Below are 21,959 nucleotides of genomic sequence, written 5' to 3'. Positions count from 1 at the left end.
CGACTAAGCCAAATAAATCCCACAGACTTGTTTATGATTTGCGCTAGTGGCCGTGGTCAAGGCGAGCCGTTAGGAGATCTCAGTGCCTTTGAGGATTATAATCTATTATTGGAGATTTTACTGTTTTACGAATGATGGAAAGAGAGCTAACATCACTTTTGGGGGTTTTCCTTTGGGAAACTCTGAGATAACATGACTTTGGGGGTTTTTCTTGGGGGAACTTTAAGTGCCTCAAGTATTTTTAATAGCTTTTCCGTGCAGTTACGAAATATCTAAAAGAACAGTGCATTCAACTTGGTTATCCAATAGGTTTACTATTTTACCACCTCCACTTAACAAATGCAATCAACTTAATTACTTATTACGTTTATTAATCAAGAGTTTCCTTTTTTGTGGTGTTTGTCATACAATTAAAGCATACAATACATATATATTTATAGTTATATATAGATTAATGTCTTAGCTCCTTTAATCTCTCGCTGGATCGTTAATTTTAGCGGGGTCATCTGCTGGGCATCCTCAGGTTCCAGAGAGAAGCGTCATTTTCGGACATGTCCGGCCGGCTCTCGAAAATGGCCATTCCTCAGTGGAACCCGGATAGCCAGATAGATGATATAGTAGCCCCCGACCCCAGCGACACACACACAATCTATGCTAAAGGGTCCTTCATGTCTAGTTATTAACCACCAGTGGCTTGCCCAGGACACGCATGGCATTCGAGTAGTCCGAGTCGATCTGCGGGATGATCTGCTGCTCGTTGGGCCTCAAAGTGCGTATCAGATCGTTGAGGGACAGGGAGGATTGGGGGGTCAGCTCCTCCTTGGGCTGCAGCTCCTGGGAGCTGGCCATTTTCTGGAAGTCCTGGGCGATCTGCTTGATGCGCTCCTCAATGGCGGCAGCCGGGGATTCGGTGGAGCTGGGCAGGATCAGGGGTTCGTCGCTGGCCTGAACGGCAGCCACCTGGGATTCGTTCTCCGCCTCGGTTTCTCCGCCCTCGGCTTCCTCAGCATCCTGCTGCGAACTCTCGTTTTCCTCGGCCGCCGCAGGAGCTGGTGCCGCATCCGAATCCGCCTCCGAGTCCTGATCCTGATCCTGTTGCTGCAACTGCTGCTGCACCTCCTCGATGGCGTGCATCTCGGGATGCAGTTCGTTGTCGCTCAGCGGGAAGACATGATCCTTGATATCGCCATCGCTGCTATCGTTGCCCAGCTCACGGGCATGCTCTCCGAAGTTCTCATGCTCCTCGTGCTCCTCCTCGCCCTCGCCCTCATGGTCATCGTGCTCCTCGGCCTCCACATCGGGCTCCTGGTCGTCCACATCCACATCGGTGGCATCCGTATCCGGTAGCGAGCGATCGTGGTTGAGTTTGAAGGACATGAAGGAGGGCTGCTGGGAGCTGGCATCATCGATCAGTCGGTGGCCCACAGCTGGCGAGGATTTGGCCTTGGCGACGGCGGTGTACATGGCTCCACTGGTGGACATCAACAGGGGCAACGGAGTGGTGGTGGCGGCCAGGTTCATCAGGGAGGCAGGAGTCCTTGGGGTGGTCGAGGTGATGGGACGCCTAAATCGCAAAAGATTGATATAAAGAAAGAATAACGATTTAGTTCTCAATCTCCAATACAGGGGGCGGTTCGAGGGCGTGGTTAGTGCGAAAGTTGCTTAGCCTAAAGTTAGTTAGTTGAACACAATTCATCATGACAACATCAACAACAACGACAGCAACGAGAGCGATACAACATCTAAGGAAGCTAAGCCCCAAACCACCAAACAAAATACGTTTCTGGCGCTCATATGGGATGTTCCACAGAAGTCAATGCAATCTGTTTGGGGATCTATTCGAAATTTCACTCAGAAGTTCTTAGCTTTAAGAAATATATTATTCTAATATTGTAATATTTTACTTTATAGACAAAATGAAATAATCTAATTAAAATCGATATATTTAAAAAAAAGCTTTTATAAAGAAGAGATTTGAAATATAAAATATAATTTCTTTACTTCTTTCTTTCAAAACTGATAGATTGCATTAACTTGTTTAGCTTTGATCATCCCATTGGCGTCTACAAGGCAGTGTTCTTTTTTGTCGATATTTTGTGGAGTCTTAAGAATTTCAATTTCAATCGGGATTGAGTAGAGTGTCGGCCAACCAAGTTTTCTTGGCCTGGCTTATAGAACTTTGGAGTGGCGTTAGTAAGAAGTCGCATTAGTCTTTAGATGTACATATGCATATAGATTGTGTGTGTAGTTATGGTAGATTGGTTACGATTTGGGGTTTAGCTCACCTATTTGTTCATTCTTTTTGCAAATTCTGTTTTTGGGAAATCAGATTCGAAATCGGATTCGCACTCTGTCAGTGTGTGTGTGTGTGTATATTTCAGTGTGTGTGTGTGTGTTTGTGGTCAACTAAAGTAACTTGTGTTTAATCACGTTATCCTTGCGTAATCTCTTGATCTGGGTTGTGTTTTAGTTTTAGTTTATCGTATTTATCTGGTATCTGGTATAAATATGTTTTTGTTTTACTTAATTAGGGACATTTGTTTAATTTGCCACTGGGCGGGCAGCTCGTATAGCGAATTAATTAACGTTAATTATAGCATAATTTGTTTATTGCATTATCAATATTCTTAGTTCCTCCTCCAATCAGTGCTCTTAACATCTGTTCTCTGTGATTCTCGTGTTCGATTTATGTTTTTTGTGGTTGTGTAGAGTTGTTGGGTTTTGGAGTTATGAGTGGAGTGGCTCCGCGGTCAAGTGTCCTTACCCCTGCGCCGACGAGACGGGGATGCTGCCGTAGTTGTAGTAGTAGCAGCGGGTCTGCTCGCAGATGAAGTCCTTCACGGCGGAGCAGTCCTCGGGCATCCACTTGAGCGTGGGCTGCTTCAGGATCACGCATCCCTTCTCGGCGCCACTGCTGCTATAGATTGGAAACGGGGAAACAGAGAATATATCGATATAGATCGGTTTGATTTCGAGGCTAGAGGAGCAGAGATCCCAAGGGTTTTGTAAAAAGATCTTCAAAATAATGGAATTGTATCGAAATTTTAAAAGTTTTGAATAAAATATCACTATAAGTTCTATCTGCATTTTATAAATATTTAACATTACTACATTGATTTGTTTCAATATTTAATCAAATAAATATTTAATCACCCACATACGTTGACATTTTGTTTTATAATTGTATCAGCGTGTGTGTGCAGACGGCTGTTCTACAGTGCACGGGAGCGAGCAGCGGCTGGGCAGAACAAAACCCTATGCTCACTTAATAGAACGCTGCCGACCTGGTTTAACATATAAACTCTTTTCTTTCCTTAGGTTACCATTACTTTGTTAAATACATTGTAATTTAATACAGTTTCATATGACCATATATTTTGATACCTTTTAGAAAACCCCCCCTCTTTCTCTGAGCTCCATTAGTTCAGGACTATTTACCTGTCGCGAGCGGTGCGCTGGGGAGAGGTGTTGCTATTATGGTCGACTGGATCGAGCAGACCGGCCTGGATGGCGTCCGCCGAGTTCTCGAAGAAGTCAAAGGTGGCATTGAAAGGCAAGCCAGTGCTCATCCATAGGAACATGCCCGTGCCCAGGCGATTGCCGGAGGTCCAGAAATCGTAGTTGCCGTAACCGGCGTTCTTCAGATACGTGGTCATCGACTCGGCCTTCTCCTTCGTCTCAAAGGAGGCCAGTTGGAGGCCCAGGGAGCGGCAGTACTGATAGGCCAGGAAGTAGTTGAGCTCCGGGGAATAGGGGTTCATTCGGCTGATGAAGTACTGCACTCCATCCAAGTGGATCGTCGTGATGCGTTGACCTGTTGGGAATTCAAGAAAATATAATATAATATATTATAGTTTATTAAGAAGAAGATCTTAAAACTGATTGAACTCTCTTTCTTTATAAATATCAAAGACCTAGCCAGATTATCAAGTTCACCGTAGGTGAATGAACCTATCCACCTATATCTGTGAATTCCGAACGCAATTGGAATCGCAATGCGTAACCGAAAGAGCGAAAACGGTAACGGTTTCAACTGCGGACATCGCATGCGTAATCGCAGAAACATCATTAAATAGGATTACCAAAAAAGTGGCTAGCCATCGTTGGGCCCCACTCCATAAGACAAAAGCAGAAGAACAGAACTTTGGAGCCCCAAATTGGACGCGTGATTCATGATGATGATGATGACCAGGAGCATTTATGAGGTTCCTGACCTCTCTGGCGGCTAATTACACGAAATCCCAAATGGGAATCAAGGTGCTGATGACATTAATTAGCCCGCTGGTCAGTCGTCAGTCTTCAGTCCGAAATGAAGAGACGAAGAATCTTGAGTAATAGCTGACCCGAGAAGTAAAGTAAAGTAAACTAAAGAAAAGTCTTCTGCGAGGCTGGGAACAATGCAAGATGACAGTGATTTTGGGTTCGAGGCAACAGGTAGCCAAGGAACAAAGATCTTAACCCTCTCGGAAAGTATCTGTGTGTGTTTGTGTTGGCCCTTACAAAGCGGCTCAAAAGATAAACACAAATACCAGTGCGAGTACTTTGTTTTCCCACTGACTCAACCACTTGGCCATTTATGGCACTTGTCGTGGCTGGATATTGGATATGGTATAGGGGCTATGGGCTATGGAATATGGGATATGGAATATAGACAGGGGCCTAGACATGAAGAGAGTTCCAGTGTTTGAGCACACACACAAACACCCAACATCACCTTGTGTACTTTGCTCGTATATGAAATTATTTCCGGCGATTTAAATGCAAGACACACACAAAGTCAAGTCAAAGTCTTCAGACCGATCAGACTGATGATAGACGTTGAAGATTTATGAATGAATGAAAAGATTTTGGGGAATTTATTTATTATGCGTCCGAAGAGCCGAGATTTCCATCTGCCTAATAAGAATAATGACCACGCGATGATATCAGAAGTTTCTTAAATTTCATTTTAATGGGGCAATTTAAGCTCGGAGCTCAGTTTCAACCCAAATCGGATTCGAAGTGGAAGATAGTTCTCGCCACTTGGTTTAGAAGATAACGAGCTTCGTACCAATTGCAGTTAATTTGACACTGACTCTGGACGTGAATTCGACTGCGGGATTGGGAGCAAGATCGAGATCGGGATAGGAATGGGGCTCGGAATCGGGATCGGGATAGGTAACCCCATAATTGGGCAGTGCTGTGCAGAACCACCGAACCCAAGTTCCCTGCAGCTCTCGAGCACCATAATTTCCGAAGGTAATTACGCCTGGCCAGCGATAGATCGCGAATCTAGCACGTCTCTAATGATGCAGTCAAAGTCAATGCTAGTGTTTGCCGGGGATCTGATGTGGATGTTGATGGTGATGCTGATGCCTGATGCTGTTGCCATTGCCGGAGGATGCGGCTAACTCTAGTTATTTGTTGGCACCTAACATCCCTCGGGCCAGTTAGCAGGCAAATCATTATAATGGAGATGGCGACTGGGATAAGCAGAGGGAAATTGATAAAACAAAAAAGCCAGTTTGTGAGGAATCAGGAATGGGAATGGGAACGGGAACAATTCTGGTGGGTAATCGATGAGAAGAGAGCTCTTAGCGAAGACTGACGACTGGGGAACGAAGAATCGATGCAAAAACACCGAGCTGACTTAATGACTGCGACTCTGATTCGGATATAATGATGGGAATGCATCATTCGTTTCGCCAGAAACTTTTTCTTCTTTTTTCCTGGTTTTTCAGGCTTGGCTGGATGATTTTTTGCAGTTCCTCGGAACTTCTTTTGTTTACTTGTTAAATGGGAGAAGGTAGGAATAATTACAGGGGCTTCTTGGAGATTGAATTATCATTGACGGACAGAGGTAAGCCACCAATTAGCAAGGCATTTAGAAATGCCGAGGAGAAAAACATAATTATATCATTTTTTTTAAATTCTGAGAAGACGTTTAATTTGCTAGGTAGCTAGTCACGTTTTAAAGAGGTACGCACTAAAGAAAATTTAAACAAATCTGTTATACAATGGTTTTTAAACCATATTCAAAGAGTTTTTATGATAGAGACTCAAATTAAGTTTGAAAAAAAAAATGTGTAAGTCTATCTACAATTTCTTATTTTCAAAAGTTTTGAATTGAATTTAATCAACAAATAATGACAAACAGGTTACCTCTGAAAATAAAATTGATTGAAAAACTATAAGTGCTATTTAAGTTTGGATAATCTTAAAATTTCTTTGATTTCTACATATTTAAACTTGTTAAGTGTTCAAAATATTTTGGAAAACGTATTCTATAACTTTTTATAATCCTTAAATTACGTGAGTAAAAACCCTTTCAGTTATTTCACACCTCATGATCCTGCCTTGCTAAAGAGATTAGTACTAAGAAAAGTATAAAGTTGGTAACTCCTGCCAGAAAATCAATAAAAATTCAGGGGCTTTACTAACCTGCAGCGCATGCCAAGAGGCTCAGCAGGCAGAAGAGTACGATTTTGGCCATCTTTTCTTCGGCTGGTTGGATGGTTGGTTAGCGCGGAGCACTATCTGATTGCCACTGGCGACGATCGGGGAATACGAATCGGGCTCTCAGCGTTTTGGGGACGCGCGTTTCAAGTAGGCTCTGAAGGAGAGTTTGGTGTTTGGAGTTTGGAATTTTTGGAGTTCAGCACTTCACGTCGCGTTCACTGCAAGCCTTCGTCGTCGACTGATCGCTCAACTGATCAGGCCAATATCACGCAGCCGCGAATGTCCGCCAAGAAGTCGGGAATGGAAATGGAATGGAAGGCCAAGAAGAGCCGAAGAAGAAGCCAAGAACGACGATCAGACTCGCTGCTTCCAGAACCACAGCGATTCCAGTTCCAGTTTCCTCTTCCAGTCAACACAAACACAGATACACGATACAGATACAGATTTCGAGGCAGCGACTTGTGTGTTAATCCTTGGATCCCGAAATTGGAATTGGTAATGGGAAATCTTAGATCCGCTGAGCTTCTGTTCTGTTCTGGCCAAGTTAGCGCTGCTAAATGTCGCTTGGTGCCGAAAGCAGTTAGCTTAAGAAGGAAATTGCTGGCTGAAAAACGGGAAAAGACAGTGGAAAAGGCCGTGGAAGAGAAAGAAGAAAGAAATAGCCGAATCCGAATCCGATGGAACCGACTATTTGCTTATTTCATGGATGTGATTGGAAATTGGCCTCGCCGTGCGTGTGTGTGAGTGCGAGTTCTTCCTGTCTGTCCTGGTGTGTGTGGGCCGAAGTCAGTGCTAGACAAAGAGCGCAATAAACCAAAGGCACACAAAAGCGGGCTCAAACCGAAATATTAATACACGGAAAGAAATTCGTGGAGTTTAAGGATTTTGTTTCGTTATAATCTTAAAACCACTTAAAAATCAATTAAAATGTCGATATTGTATGTATTTCAGAAACATGGTTCCAGTCAAATGTAGAAGATGCATGTTATGAAAATCCATACTCAAATATAAATGGGTAGCATTTGAGCAATTTTTTCCATTCGAACCCAGTTTTCTTGAATACTAGTTCCCTTAAAAAAGTTTTGAAACCCCCTTAAAAAGGTACCTAAAAGTATGCTGCGATGTATTTGCAGTATAGAAGTCCTATTGTTAAAAGCCAAGAGTTAATATTATTTTGTTACTGCATACATTTAGACACCTTAATAAAAGGTTAGAAATCTCCAGACTTCTCTGGGGCACATAACGTACATACACATACATAACTCTTAATAGGTTTAAAAGTTATTTATTTATTTAAATATGATTCTCTCTAAAAGAGTTTATTTAATAACGATCGAGTCTCTGATTTGTAAGACAGTTGTAAAGAATTGGATAATTTTGAGATGTACATACAAGTGAGTAGTTTTTTCCAGTGTCCACTCACACCTATGTACAAACTCCACTGCACGTCGCCGTCATCATTCCAATGGGAGTCGGTGCCTCAGTCGACTGCTCAGCTGACGTCGACGTCGGAGAGTCATCGCAGTCCATTGTTAGTTTTATTCTTTCTCCCACAACGACGCTTTGGTTTAGGTTCTTTCTGCTGGTCTTTCTTCGTCTTCGCTACAGTCTTACCTGTAGGGCTCGCTGCACGTTCTTCCCCCCTGCCCCTCTACCCTCAGCTCTGCCTACCCTTTCTGAAAACCCCTCTTCCATGAACCCAACGCAATGTGGTTCCATTTCCATTAATTTGGTACGCTATCGCGACGTAGAGTCGCCCGTGGATCTGAACTCGCTGCTTTCTGCGGTTTCAGTTTTTTAGCTCTTTTACTTATTTTTGCTGGAAGCGTGAAATGTAATAATGATCTTCTGCTTTGCATTTTGACAATATTTCTCTTTCTGCGGGTGCCAGCCGCAAAGCACGACTTACACTCCTTCATCGCTTTTTCCACCACCTCCGTCCACCGAAAAAATATGATAAATGTGTGCATGTGTAATTAAAGGCATCTTCTTGGCTTCTCTTCTGGCGTCTTTGGCTTCTGGCTCGGAGCTTTCTAATTAACCTTAGAACTTGGGGAAGGATAAATATTGGTTTAATGATTATTAATAACCGAAAGTTTTAAGTGGCTTAGAGAAAATTAGCTACCTAATTGGTAAACGTAGGTCTGAAAGAGTGGATATGACTCCGGGAAAAACAAAAAATGGGGTACTTTTGTAATAGATCATAATTATCAAGGTAGATTAAAATTTAAATTGTTCTTTTGGACAGTTATGTTCATATATTCATTACTTATTGCTAACGTATTGATTATATTGATGCTACCTAGAAAAGTATGTCAGTGGAATCCAAGTTTATTATATGAAGTATATTACGAAAACGTTGGGGAATATTTTGATGTTCCAAGCCTAAAGCTATCTTCGAGCTACATTTATTGTTTTTTTTTGAAATACCATTCAGGTATCTAGATAATTTATTCCTGCTTCAACGGCTTGTGGAGTACTCCCATCTCGCCTTTATCACTCTTATTTAATTCTGGTTTAGTTCTAGCTCAACCAATAGTTAATCCCATTGGACACATCGCCCGATCGACGGTTGCAGGCTATAATTATGTACGCGTTCGGCTAAACATAATAATGGCCAAGTGATTAACAGTCATGGGAAATGAATTGCCCGCAATTTCCCAGTTGGACGGCGGAGGATGTGGATGTTGGGTTATCGGTGGACTGGTGGATCGGTGGGTTGGGTGGCTAAAAACCTGTGCGTGCCCATTGCAATCGAAAATTCTATCGCAAGTACAACGCACCGAGATTTTGGCCCTTCGTTTTGGTTGGCATTTTGTTGGTAAAACTGCCGCCGGGTGGACGGCGACGTTGACCGCGACGGCGACTGCGACGGCGACGCACAGTGGAGCTTAATGTGACCGACGCGGCTGCTGGTTGGACTCCTTGCAATCTGGATTTTCCACAAGGAGGCGGTGGCAGGGGCAGGAGCAGGGGACGGGTCAGGGGTGGCTGTTGGATGGCCTTCGCCTTTAACAGCATTCATCCATCTATACTCGCGGCTGCTGCTGCTTCTTCTTAGCTTGATCTTCTGATCCTCACCATTTGTATTTGTGTGAGGAATAGCACTGGGGAAAATGATGGAAGATATGGTGCTTAAATTAAATAATTTAATAAATTATATTAGATAAATTGAGTCGATTGTTTAAGTATTAATATTATGAATAATAGAAAAGTTCCACAGTTCAAGGATCAGCAATATCCAGTGTGTCTTAAGAATATATATTTATTTTACAACTGACAGTAAATTAAATTTCTAATCTAATGTAAATTAGTAAATTATGTATTTGTTTTACAAAGTTCAAACCTATACCGAAATCGATGTTGTTAGGTTTTATTTCCAGTGTTTGTGTGTTCCTTCGTCGCTGCTGCTGTCGTCTTCTTCTTCTGACTCTTCTGACCGCCTCCCCCTACTCTTCCTCTTCCTGCCCCACCTCCTGTTACCATTTCATTGCTAGTTGCTGTTCTTGTTCCTGTTGCTTGTTGTTTTTGGTCTAAAAATAAACTCGGCACCAGATTGAGGAATTTAATTCGCCTTTTGGTAGAAATCCTCGACTTTGGTTTTTGCCAACGGACTTTGGTTGCCTCTTTGGCTTTTCTCCTCCTCCTATTTCTTGCCTTTCGTCCTCTTTGCTCGGCTCTTCTCCCCTATGTGCGTGTGTGTGAGTGTTGCTCCTGTGTATCCACATCCATTTTAGCGTCAAGTTTAGCGATGATGCTGATGATGACGACATGGACATGGCATCTAGCTTAAAGTGTACAGAAAGAAACAGTTGATAAAAGAAAAGATAGATCTTCAAAAAAAAAAAATATATAATCATACATACCTCTGATAATAAAAACACACACAAAAATGAAACCCTTCTAGATCTAAATTTATTCACAGATCAACACAGATCAGTGTAGATATATATATTTAAATATTTCTCTATGACATTAACCCCTTTTTCTCTCCGTGTAAACCGAGAAGAAGAAGTAGAAAAGCTGAGATGGAGGCACTAATACACACTTTTTCCGCTTGGGATCAAAGGATTAATGTGAATCGGGTTCCGCGGCTTGAGAAATGACACTGAGATATTCTTTTGAGGCGGACATCGCACATTTCCACTTGCCTGCGTTCTAATTAGAATATCTTTCTGATCGGATAGCCAAAGTGACTGTGAGTGTGTGTCCTTGGCGGTACGAAGGTCATCAGCATTTGCATCGGAGGTCACATAGCACACACACATCGAACACATGGTGATTGTCGTGAGGGCCCAGCCCACAAAATCGCAGGAACATGACCAGCAAACCGATCAGGACCCATCCTATACAATCCCATCCGATCCTAGACCATCCCATCCGAACCGATCCGTTCATGCATAAATAATTCATGTCCGATTCCCACTCCCCCTTTCGACTGCCATGAGTCATGTGCATTTATAATAAACTTATTAAAATATTCACAAATGAATGCCAGGTTTTCAATAAATGTTTTCCAGGTCTTAAGTTTGCAAAGTTATAGAGGAGGTAGGGCGTATAGGACTGAGATGAAGCGATGATATCAAGAAAATAATGTTTTCTTAGTGAATTACCTTTACCTTAGAATTCTAAAAGGTTACAATCCAAAACATTAACGATCTTAAGATGGGTTCGCACAGTTGTCTCATTTTTCCCAAAAATTAACTAATCTACGACTGGCTTTCTGGCTTTCAAATCATTATTTGGACCAAACGAAAAATAGAAACAAGGTAACCCAATGATCCTCCCACCTCCCAGGAATCGCAATTGGCCTTCTTCGTCTGATTCTTTCCCGTTCGCCTTGACCATAACCATATCAACGGTAAATAATTTCGATCGCAGAGCAATGAAGCTGAAACGAAACGAGAAACGAAACCAAATGAGCATTGGCCGGAGGATGGAATGGGATGGGGATTTGGATGGGGTTGAGATGGCTAACTGGCAATCAAAGTGGAGGAGCTGGAATTGGGGACACAGAAGAAAGAAGTCCATGGAGGAGCTGCTCTTCCTTCGGCTGTTGCTTCACGTCATTTCAGATTCCATGTCAAAAGGTGAAGCCAATTCAACGTTTCTGGCGAACTGGGCAACAAAATCACGACCGGCACAGCAACTACAGGAATAACTGGCAACAATGGCAACCTAACCGCATCAACACGAAAATCAAAATCACATCTCTGGGGGATTTCGAGGGGCGCAAGCTTGGGTTCCTCGGATGATTTCAACTAATTTGTGAGTCGCGCAACTCATTGACCCATGCATGATCTGCTTCCAGTTCCACAATTCCCATGTCTCAATTCGATATAGAACAGATGCCAGATTCACGGATTGCCATTGCTATTTCTATTGGTAATGCCCCGAACAAATGGCGCGCGATCTTCTCTATTCTCATGTCGCTAATACGGCCATTAGACCTAAACGGTCGAAACTTCTAGAGGAGAAAGAGGAGTTCGAGAAGTACGAGAAGTACGAGAGCTAAGCAGGAAACCAAGAGGCATTCTTAATGAAGGGAATCAAATAGAAATGAACGAAAGACGGAAGTAGACTTTTATGTGCAGACACACCGCCCGACAGCCAAGATTATAGCCAAGTTAGAGCGGGCCAAGTTAGTGGGGTTCATTTGCGAAATTGAAATGCCACTGCCAACCTTTATGCGGGTGTGGATGTGGATGTGGATGGTGTGGGAGTGGGTATGTTATAGTATGGCATGGGGGGTTCAAGAACCTCTCTGAGCCATGACTAACCGAATGACTGATAGCCGAGTACCGAGTTCGGAGTACCAGGTGCCGACTGTAGCGTGTTGCCGCTCCAAAGTGCCCGATTCTGCACTTGACCGATGTCCGAGCCACAGACGCGGTATACGAGGCCACATAATTACATGCCAGCTCCCGCTGACCCGCCCCCTTTTTCCACCCCTTCACCTTTTTCCATACATTGAAAGAAAAAACTGCATCTTATCTAGATATTGGATGTGTTCCATGTTGGTGGATAGTGGAAACAGAAAATGCGTATGTTTCCACTACCAATTGTATACTGTGCGGGTGTCGGCAGAGCACAGGTAGAGGAAATTCGTATCCCATGGGATAGACATCTGGTTCAAAACGAAATCTTACCTATAAAGAAAATCCATATAGTAAATAATAATAAACTACTGATGCAAACAATTTAATATATCTTATGAATCATAAGTTCTCATATATTTAGGGCAGCGGTCGGCAGCGTCCTATTAAGTGAGCATAGGAAATTGTTCTGCCCATCCTCTGCCTCTCACGTATACTGTAGAACAGCAGTCTTGCTTATAAGCTACACCCAAACTAAAGGCATTTCGAAGGAAAGAGGTTACCAAAATTCTTATAAATTAACCACTTTCAGGACTTTTAATTGCTCAAATATTTTCCCCCTGTGCACGCAATTCTCTGGCCAAATGCCGACAGTAGATGGTGTTTGTGTCGCCTACGATCGAGTTGAGCTTGGATGTGGATGCGGATGTGGATGCAGTGTGTGTGCATATCCATGTTGTGTATGTGCTTCTCACGACGGCAGAACCCTGGAGCTGCAGATGGAGATGGAGCTGAATCTGAAGCTAGAACATGCCGCCAGTAGCAGACATTGGGGCCAAAGCCAAAGTTAAAGTTAAAGTTAAAGCCAAAGCCAAGGCAAAAGCCATTGGCCATTGGCTGGAGAGCGAGGAGAATCGAGGGGAGAAGGCGATGCAGGGGCGGCCAACACGAGCTTGATGACTATTATGTGGGCAGAGGTCGGCGGGGTCGGTGCGCCGTGAACTTCTCATGAAAAGCCTAACCATGGGGAATTTAATAGTGCTTAGCACCAGCAGAAGACACCCGAGAACGAGACCAAAGACCAGAGTCGCTATAAAGAGCTATAAAGACAGAGACGGAAGCCCGGAGACCGGAGACCAGAGACCCCAGACCAAAGACCCGAAGACCAAGCCACAGATACAGATTGGTAGCCTTCATTTGGCAGTCAATTACGAGCAGCCACAGAAGTGGAGTCATGCTGGTAGCACCTGGCAATATGAATATGCCCAAGACACTCCACTGATCAGTCAAAGTCAGCAGTTCTGCTAAGGAGGAGCACGAAATGTCTTTGGAAAGCTAAAGAGCAGGCATTTGTTTAGGGCTTGTCCATGAAATTTTCGTTAGATTAAGTCTAGTTTGATTTTAAAATTTAGAATTGGGTTTAACTGATGCTGTCCGAAGGAGCTTCCTTCTATAAGGAGTTAAAGTCATTGTTACCTTAAATGATCTAAAATAATCTACAATTAAACGACATCACGTGAATTTATATCAGGGATCGTAATAACATTTATTTAAATTTTTATACCCTTGCAGAGGGTATTATGATTTCAGTCAGAAGTTTGCAACGCAGTGAAGGAGACGTTTCCGACCCCATAAAGTATATATATTCTTGATCAGCATCACAAGACGAGTCGATCTAGCCATGTCCGTCTGTCCGTCCGTCTGTCCGTCTGTCCGTCTGTCCGTCTGTCCGTCTGTCCGTCTGTCTGTTTCTACGCAAACTAGTCTCTCAGTTTTTGAGCTATCGGGACAAAACTTTCGCAAAAGTCTTCTTTCTATTGCAGGTAGTATATATGTCGGAGCCGACCGGATCGGACAACTATATCTTATAGCTCCCATAGGAACAATCGGAAAAAAAAAACTTTAAAAAATTCTAGCTTCGGTGTTTTTTGAAATATTACCTTCTACTTTTGGGGATGTTATTTTTTAAATATTTCTGAATTTCGAATTAATTATTTAAAAAATCGGACTACTATATCATATAGCTGCCATAGGAACGATCGGAAAAATAATGGAAAAGTAATAGGAAATAAATTCTAGCTTCTTTGGTTTTTATTGTATTATCTTCTACTCTAGGATATGACTCTTTTTAAATATTTTCGAATTTCAATTTTAATTTAATCAAAATCGGACGACTATATCATATAGCTGCCATAGGAACGATCGGAAAATTAATGGAAAAGTAATAGGAAATAAATTCTAGCTTCTTTGGTTTTTATTGTATTATCTTCTACTCTAGGATATGACTCTTTTTTAATATTTTCGAATTTCAATTTTAATTTAATCAAAATCGGACGACTATATCATATAGCTGCCATAGAAACGATCGGAAAATTAATGGAAAAGTAATAGGAAATAAATTCTAGCTTCTTTGGTTTTTATTGTATTATCTTCTACTCTAGGATATGACTCTTTTTAAATATTTCCGAATTTCAATTTTAATTTGATCAAAATCGGACGACTATATCATATAGCTGCCATAGGAACGATCGGAAAATTAATGAGAAATATTAGAAAATTGAACATTTTTGCGATTTGTTAATTAATAGGAATGATCTGCAAGGGTATATAAGCTTCGGCTGGCCGAAGCTAGCTTCCTTTCTTGTTTTTTTTTTTTTTTTTTTTGATTTGATGGGGGTTAACTTAAATCCATTCAGTTGTTATTATTTAAAGCTAGCTGTTATAATTTAAATCTAGCACCTATCTCTAAAATTAACCAACCAAATAAACGACTAAGCAGATTAAACCGTACAATTTAATAGGTATATGCGTACAAAATACAGAAATCTCTATTAAAGCTAATCTAGACTTGAGAATGTACAGGCATGTATATTTATAGCTTAGACACCTTTGTTTATATAGGAAAGTTTACTGCTCGCAACAGACTTAATCGCTGATCGCTCGATTCTAAGCGATTGCGCAATGCGCAAAAACAGAAAGCGAATGCTAATGATAATGATGCCCCATGGAGACGCAGATCGTTTTCTTTTCCTATTTCCCATTTGGCAGACTCGACATTTAACCACCGAGAACTCGGAGGTTACGAAAGTACAAAAGGTAGAGTAGGAAAAAGAAGGTTTCTATCAAACATTTCGAACTCGAGTTGGACAAGTGCTTCTCCTGCGGAGCCTGGCGTTCCTCCCGTTCCGGATAGATGACCTTGTGCTCCTGCAGATACCGGATAACCGCATTGCGATCGAGGATGCTCAGATTCTGCACTTCCGGCCGCTTGGGATCGATGAAGCTGTAGCCCTCGCCGCCGTTTAACAGAAAGGAGGTGAGAACTATTCCGTAATACTTATCCGTTTCCACAGGCTCGTAATGGGGAATCTGGCAGGCAGAGCACAGGGCCCTGATCTCGGTGATCCTCTCGCCCTTCGGACGGCTGTGGTTGAACTTCATTCGGATTCCGGACATCTGAAGGTAGGAACTGGACATCTGTTTGCTGCGCAATTGAAGGGAGTGCTCCAGGGCCTTCATCAGTTGGCTGCCACTGATCCTGGTGTAGAACATTTCGTGACTGAAAGGAAGTACAGTCATCACATCGGCCTCTGTAATGGCACCCGTTTCCCCGGGATCAATGGAGGCTCTAATGGCTGTGGGATAGCATTTTGAAGTAGTTATATCATTGAAGTTTTATTTAAGGACCCACCACCCGCATTGATTAGTCCTATGGGAGCATCTGTCCAAGTTCTTCTATCCGGCATGGTCTCCAGCACTCGGGCATAAACAAAGCTATCTGCTATAATGTTACCAAAGTTGCACTCGCCAAAACCGCAGCTTCTTCTATCGCCATTCAAATAAACCGAGGTTGTACCCACCACATGGCGTTCCATATCTTCGATCACCTGGCGGTGCTGATCAAGAAATTCCAGAACATCCTTTCTAGGCTTAAAGCGATTGTCCAGTAAAATTGGACTTCCCTTGAAACTGAGAAGGTTTCCACCATTGTCGAACTGTGAAGAGGAATTTTCCTGAATGAATGATTATTTAAAGATTTAAGAAACCCACTTCCAGTGATAGATTTCCCAGATATTTCGTATAAGCATAGGCCTGAACCACTGGGACTTTCCGGCCATCAGGTTTCACCACAATTGTGGGATAGGGACCCTCCGAATTTTCTTTGCTAGGCACTTTTCCGGTATAAAGAAAGGTGTGCGATTGGCCACCCACCACAACATCCACATCCGGACAACGCCTGGCTATCTCCTTATCCTTATCATATCCCGAATGCCCCAAGGCAATGATGATATTCACTCCCTGATCCACCAGTTTCTTGGTTTCTTTACTGATAAAAAAAGATAGAAATTAAGATATTATGATAAGATATCATTTTAAATCTATTACTTGATTGCCGGCACCTCCTGTTTGTATATCACATTATTCGGCTGAGTTCGCTCCTTGGTATCCGGCCTTATATAGCCCACAATGCCAATCTTATTTTTACCCTTTGTGATAACCGTGGATGTTACCAATTTACTATTCTCGGCCAGTTTGGGTTCACCCTTCAGATTTATATTGCAACTAACCACAGGGAAATTAATAATATCCAAAAACTCGGCAAAGGCATCGGTTCCATCGTCAAGCTCATGAACTCCAAGGGTCTGCAGTAGGTTTATTAATTGAAAAACTTATAAATAATTTAAGGTAATCTACCATGGCATCGGGAGCTAAAAAATTAAGCATTTGGGCTACCATTTTCCCTCGATAAACGGAGAACCAGGGAGTTCCCTGAAAGGAATCGCCACCGTTTAAATAGAGAACTGAATCAGTCCCTGCCTTCCTGGCTGCCTCAACCCTAAAGCAAAGAATAGGAATTATCACTGGGATCTATTTTAAAGATCCTCATCCTGAGAAAACTTACACGGCAGCCACCCTTGCAAATCCCCCGAAGCAGAAACCCTGCTCATCATCGCCAGCTTTGCATTTTCCACCTTTACTGGAAATAGGATCATACCAGGAGTGCATATCATTGGTGTGGAGAAGGGTGATTTTGAGACCACGTATCCAATCCGGAAATATCAGCACCAGCAAAAGGACAAGAGTCCACTGCAGAGTAGCTTTAACCATTTTTACTGAAAGTAAATAAGTAAAATCAAATGTGAATAAAGAGCAAAAGAAGACTTTGATCTGGGTTCTAGAAAAGCCTACTTTTAGGATTGAAAAAAATCTTAAGGCATTAAGTTTTGTTTAATAATAACCAGGTGTTACGACTCTAGAGAACTCGGAACGAATACCAAACTACCGTTTTTACCGGGTATATATAATAATCTATAGTAACGATCCCCATCAATAAATTTCCATGGGAGGGCACTCGGCTGTAACAAACTTGCTCTGGGCAAGTAGAATATGTACTCTACACAAGTAGTACTTTTTTTAAGCCTGCCTGAAATTAGGCAACATCATAAAGAATGTAAGAAATTTTACATTCTATAAAGTGAATTAAGAAACCACAAGCAGCAATCACTATTATTTAGATACAGATAAACAATTTATTAAAATGAGTTTTAAAAGTTGATTGCTTTTTATTATAACTTGCAGGTTTTGGCTTTATACAAATAAGTTTTACTGGCACCTTGAATTGTATCCCAACATTAAAATTTTGATTGCTACAACTAAAATACCGTAATATCGAAGCTTGAACTGGGTTAAGGTCTTCCTCTCTTTAATAGCTTATCTTTTCTAACTAATCATTTTCATCAGAAGGGAAGAGATGAAGAGCAGTGCTACCGATCCCATCAGTCCTCCAGCGGAATTAATGAAAATGATGCGACCCTCGATCTCGGGATAAACATACTGCCGCTGCTTAAGATACTGGGAAACAGCCTGTTTATCGTTGTTTTGCAGGCGCTGTGGCTTGTGTACTGAATCCCTAAAGACATGTCCATCTCCACCTTCCAAAAGGAACTCTCCCACAACGACATTGTAGATGGCCGTTTCATTAAGATCACTGTAGGTGGGTACTCGGCAGGCGGCACATCGAACTTGCACGGAAACGACGCGCTGACCCTCGGGTTTCTTGGCATTGAACACCACATGGATGCCGGACACCTGCAGGAAGCCACCATCCGAATCCTTGCCCCTCAGCCCAGCTCCGTGCTCCAAGGCCCTTCGAAGCATTTTTCCCGACATGGGCACCATATAGAGATCATTGCTCCAGGGAAGAACTGAAAGGATATCGCTGTCGGTGATCGAGCCATCGGATCGCTTTTCAATGGAGCTGCGAATGCCTGAGGAACAGAATAGTTCTTTTATTTTTTACTAAACAAAACCAAGTGGGAACTCACCTCCTCCCTGCATCAGAGAAATGGCAGCATCCGTCCAGAAATCTCCGCCCTGCTCCTCCAAAATCCGACTGAACACCATTGCATCGGTTACCAGGTTACCCAGGTTACACTCCTCAGCACGGCAAACCTGCTTGCTTCCCTCCAGATGAACCTTCGAGTGTCCCACGACCGACTTCTCCAGCCTAGTGACATTCGGGCGATAGACCTCTAAAAGATCCAGAAGATCCTGCTCCTGGGCCACTGAGGCATTGAGCAGGATGGGAGCACCATCCCACTTGATCAGGTGGCCCTCAGCATCAAACTGGATAGGAAAGTAATGAGAAAGTATAGTAATAAGAAATCAGTTGCGTCTGAAGTATTACAGAAATATGTCTTTATCGAAATTTCCAATAAAAAGGCGTGTGTTTATAAATAAATGTAAAAATAAGTTGAAAATGAAGAATCATCTTATATGGCATATCAGTTATTTCAGAATTAATATGATTAGTCATACAAATATGAAAATATAATGTGCAATCATATAAGTTAAATTTCCATTTTTATTTTCGAAACTTTTAACAGAAGTTACTTTTAACAGAAGTTACTTACTTGAACATGAAGTTTTCCCAGATACTTGGTGTACGCATAGGCCTGCACCACCGGAACCTCCTTGCCACTCTTCTGCTTGATCATCGTTGGGTAGGGTCCATCTATGTGTTCCGCATCCGGCTGGGCACCGTTGTAGAGGAAAGTGTTCGTATGACCACCAATCACGATGTCCACCTCCGGACAGTTCTTGGCTATCTCCTGATCCTTCAAATAACCCGAGTGACCCAGAGCGATGATGATTTTAATGCCCTGCGCTTTTAGTTTCTTGGCCTCAGCACTGGTAAAATACAATTTTAGAATTAACTTATTTTGGTTAAGATGATTCATCCACTCACTTGATGGACTCCACCTCCTCGTTAAACTCCACATCCATATTGAGAGTGAGTTTCTTAGTATCTGGGGTCAAATAACCAATGACACCTATCTTGGTGCCATTGGTCTCCAGAATGGCGGAGTGGGCCAAGTGCTTGGTGGCCTTCAGTTGGGGAACCTTGCTTAGATCCAGATTGCAGGCCAAAACGGGGAAGTTGACCTCATTAAGGAAGGGTATCAGACCCTCTACTCTCTCATCGAATTCGTGGTTGCCCAGGGACTGCAAATAAAGGTAGAGGTTAGTAAATATTTTCGAGAAAATACAGAAAACCACTTACAATAGCATCGGGTTCCAGTTTGTTGAGAAAAGCACTGGCGATTTTGTCCTTAAAAATAGTAAACCAAGCGGTTCCGGTATAAGTATCACCAGCATTTAAATACAAAACGGAAGTTCCACCCTCCTTCGCCTCCTTGCGATACTTTCGGACTCTATAAAAAGATTAATATAAGTTTATAGAACTCTTTAGAACGATTTCCCAACTCACTCGTAGGCCACACGGGCGAATCCTCCATAGCATTTATTTGTGTGAGCATCTTCCGGGGAACAGGTGCCACTATTCACGCTCGTCTGCTCGAATCGGGCATGCATATCATTATTATGGAGTATGATGAACTCGGTGGCCACTTTGGCAGGGGTAGAAATGGGATTGGCTTGGGTCCAGTGGATCAGGAGTATCCCGAAGATTCCAAAGAGCCATCTCGACTGCATCTTTAATTGCGAGTGACAGTTGAGATTTTCATTAGTGCCAGGCGAATCCATAAACATTTGATAAATGTATCGCTACTATCTTTATGGCCCCCCAATAGCTTTAATTGCTTTACGACAGAAATTACAAAGTTTTGCAGACAGCGATTTCATTATCTTAGTCAAGTTCTTTGCTCAAAGCTTTTATTGTGTTTTTTCCATGATTAATTTACATTTTTGCGAATAATTAATTGAGTTTTCGTCTGTTGCAGAACTCACTGTCTAAACAAACTGTAGATAGAACAATTGAGGCAAGCAGAACTTTAAGTTTGGTTCCTAGTTTTCCCCAACAGCCGGCTATTTGCAAATGAGTTTCTAGTTTCTATAGAAGCATGTATTTTTTCAACCGTCCCGCAAATGATAAACATATCTTGTTTACTCAGCGCAGCTCGAGAGTAAAAAATGATCTATCCAAAAGCGTCAAAACAGAAACAAGTGCGAAAATAACAATACAATTAACTCGGGCGTTGTGTCGCTCCACATATCCACAGGTATTAAACCTAATTAATTTGCTTATAAAGCAAAAATATCAACTGAATTTTGAGAGCTTGGGTCATCCGAAAAAACCCCCCACAGTGGGCGACAGCGCATTTCGCACATCTCATTAAATACCCATTCGCAAAGGTAAATAAAATTAAATTATGAAAAGCTCTTTCGGGCAGAATAGGAGGATCTGCAGATGCATTTGGCCAGACAAAACAGCGAAGTGCAAAAATTCCGAAAAGGCCAATAATCCAAATAGTCGAAAGAAAAACAAATAAAACTAAACTCATAATTTATCCGCGCACCTTGGAAATAATTTCGCACCCAAGCGAATTTACACAAAACTGATCAATTTAGTAAAAGCGTAATGCAAAAAGTAGGAAAAGAAATAATTTCAACACAAATTCCTGCTTTAAACACTCCTCAATTAATATATGTAAAACAAATAAATATAAAAGTAAAAAGCTGGAATTTTGTATGTATGCCGACGAAGGTACCGGTTATTGAAGTTTGACTGTATTTGCCCAATTTCGTTAAACGATTTAATAAATGTACCATTTGTGCAACATATTTTCCTTAAATTACAATAAAATTAATATCAAATTGCACTTTAATCCAACGCAACTGAGTTTCACTTGGGGCAATCACTTAATATAATTCCTCTGGTTCTTGATTCACACTTCCTATTTAATGATTCCGACGTTTTTCCCTTTTCAATTGAACTAACTATTTATTAGAACTTGGGACACGTTTTTTTCCCTAATTAACAGTTGCTGTTACCAACGTAAAACTTAATTGTATTCTGCACTATACAAAACTCAAATAACGATCGGTATTTCAAAATGCTTTTGCGCTGAAAATGTGTACAACCTTTGCCACCGATGTCTATAATCGCACTGACTTCTCCTCGTTTTCTGCGGTCACAGTCTCTGTCGCGCCTTTTTTCTGCTGCAGCGCAGCTCTTATTATTATTATAAATTATTTTTATATCGAATTTATTTGCCGGCACATGGGAGCGCGTGTGTTGGCAAGAGTATCATATTAAATCATACAGATCGGAACCGGCAGAAAAGCATCTCAATTGCAGGTGAGATTCTCTCCGCAGATTCAGATTCTTCTCTCTCCGGAGTTACGTTGCGCTGGGTTACGTTACGTATACGTAACGTGCGGCTGGAGGCTGTCAGTTTATAT

At 42.0% G+C, this 21,959-nt stretch overlaps 3 protein-coding genes across 6 annotated transcripts; all 3 read right to left on the bottom strand.

Annotated features, from left to right (window-relative positions):
• Window positions 1-350: 350 nt before the first annotated feature.
• On the bottom strand, window positions 351-6,983 carry nw (narrow). 4 transcript variants are annotated; one of them, XM_017139178.3, is made up of 4 exons: window positions 6,421-6,983; window positions 3,439-3,814; window positions 2,765-2,917; window positions 351-1,564 (listed from the first exon to the last, which is right to left on the bottom strand). In XM_017139178.3, the coding sequence occupies exons 1-4, from the start codon at window positions 6,470-6,472 to the stop codon at window positions 673-675; spliced, it is 1,473 nt and encodes a 490-aa protein (XP_016994667.2). In that variant the 5' UTR covers window positions 6,473-6,983; the 3' UTR covers window positions 351-672. The 4 variants fall into 4 exon arrangements, with proteins under 4 accessions (XP_016994667.2, XP_016994668.2, XP_016994669.2 ...); XM_017139179.3 differs by having other exon boundaries at window positions 2,765-2,914; XM_044393118.2 differs by lacking the exon at window positions 351-1,564 and having other exon boundaries at window positions 2,592-2,914.
• An 8,054-nt stretch (window positions 6,984-15,037) lies between these two features.
• LOC123002722 (protein 5NUC) lies at window positions 15,038-17,404 on the bottom strand. The gene is made up of 6 exons (XM_044393273.2): window positions 17,158-17,404; window positions 16,950-17,091; window positions 16,641-16,897; window positions 16,305-16,581; window positions 15,946-16,249; window positions 15,038-15,889 (listed from the first exon to the last, which is right to left on the bottom strand). The coding sequence occupies exons 1-6, from the start codon at window positions 17,361-17,363 to the stop codon at window positions 15,312-15,314; spliced, it is 1,764 nt and encodes a 587-aa protein (XP_044249208.1). The 5' UTR covers window positions 17,364-17,404; the 3' UTR covers window positions 15,038-15,311.
• Window positions 17,405-17,798: 394 nt separating this feature from the next.
• NT5E-2 (Ecto-5'-nucleotidase 2) lies at window positions 17,799-21,765 on the bottom strand. Its single transcript, XM_044393173.2, has 7 exons — window positions 21,639-21,765; window positions 20,026-20,249; window positions 19,819-19,969; window positions 19,504-19,760; window positions 19,169-19,445; window positions 18,581-18,881; window positions 17,799-18,523 (listed from the first exon to the last, which is right to left on the bottom strand). The coding sequence occupies exons 2-7, from the start codon at window positions 20,247-20,249 to the stop codon at window positions 17,976-17,978; spliced, it is 1,758 nt and encodes a 585-aa protein (XP_044249108.1). The 5' UTR covers window positions 21,639-21,765; the 3' UTR covers window positions 17,799-17,975.
• Window positions 21,766-21,959: the final 194 nt, after the last annotated feature.

The sequence above is a fragment of the Drosophila takahashii genome, chromosome 2R (assembly GCF_030179915.1).
Source record: "Drosophila takahashii strain IR98-3 E-12201 chromosome 2R, DtakHiC1v2, whole genome shotgun sequence".
Taxonomy (NCBI): Eukaryota; Metazoa; Arthropoda; class Insecta; order Diptera; family Drosophilidae; genus Drosophila; species Drosophila takahashii.
This window is presented reverse-complemented; position numbering and strand designations above follow the sequence as displayed.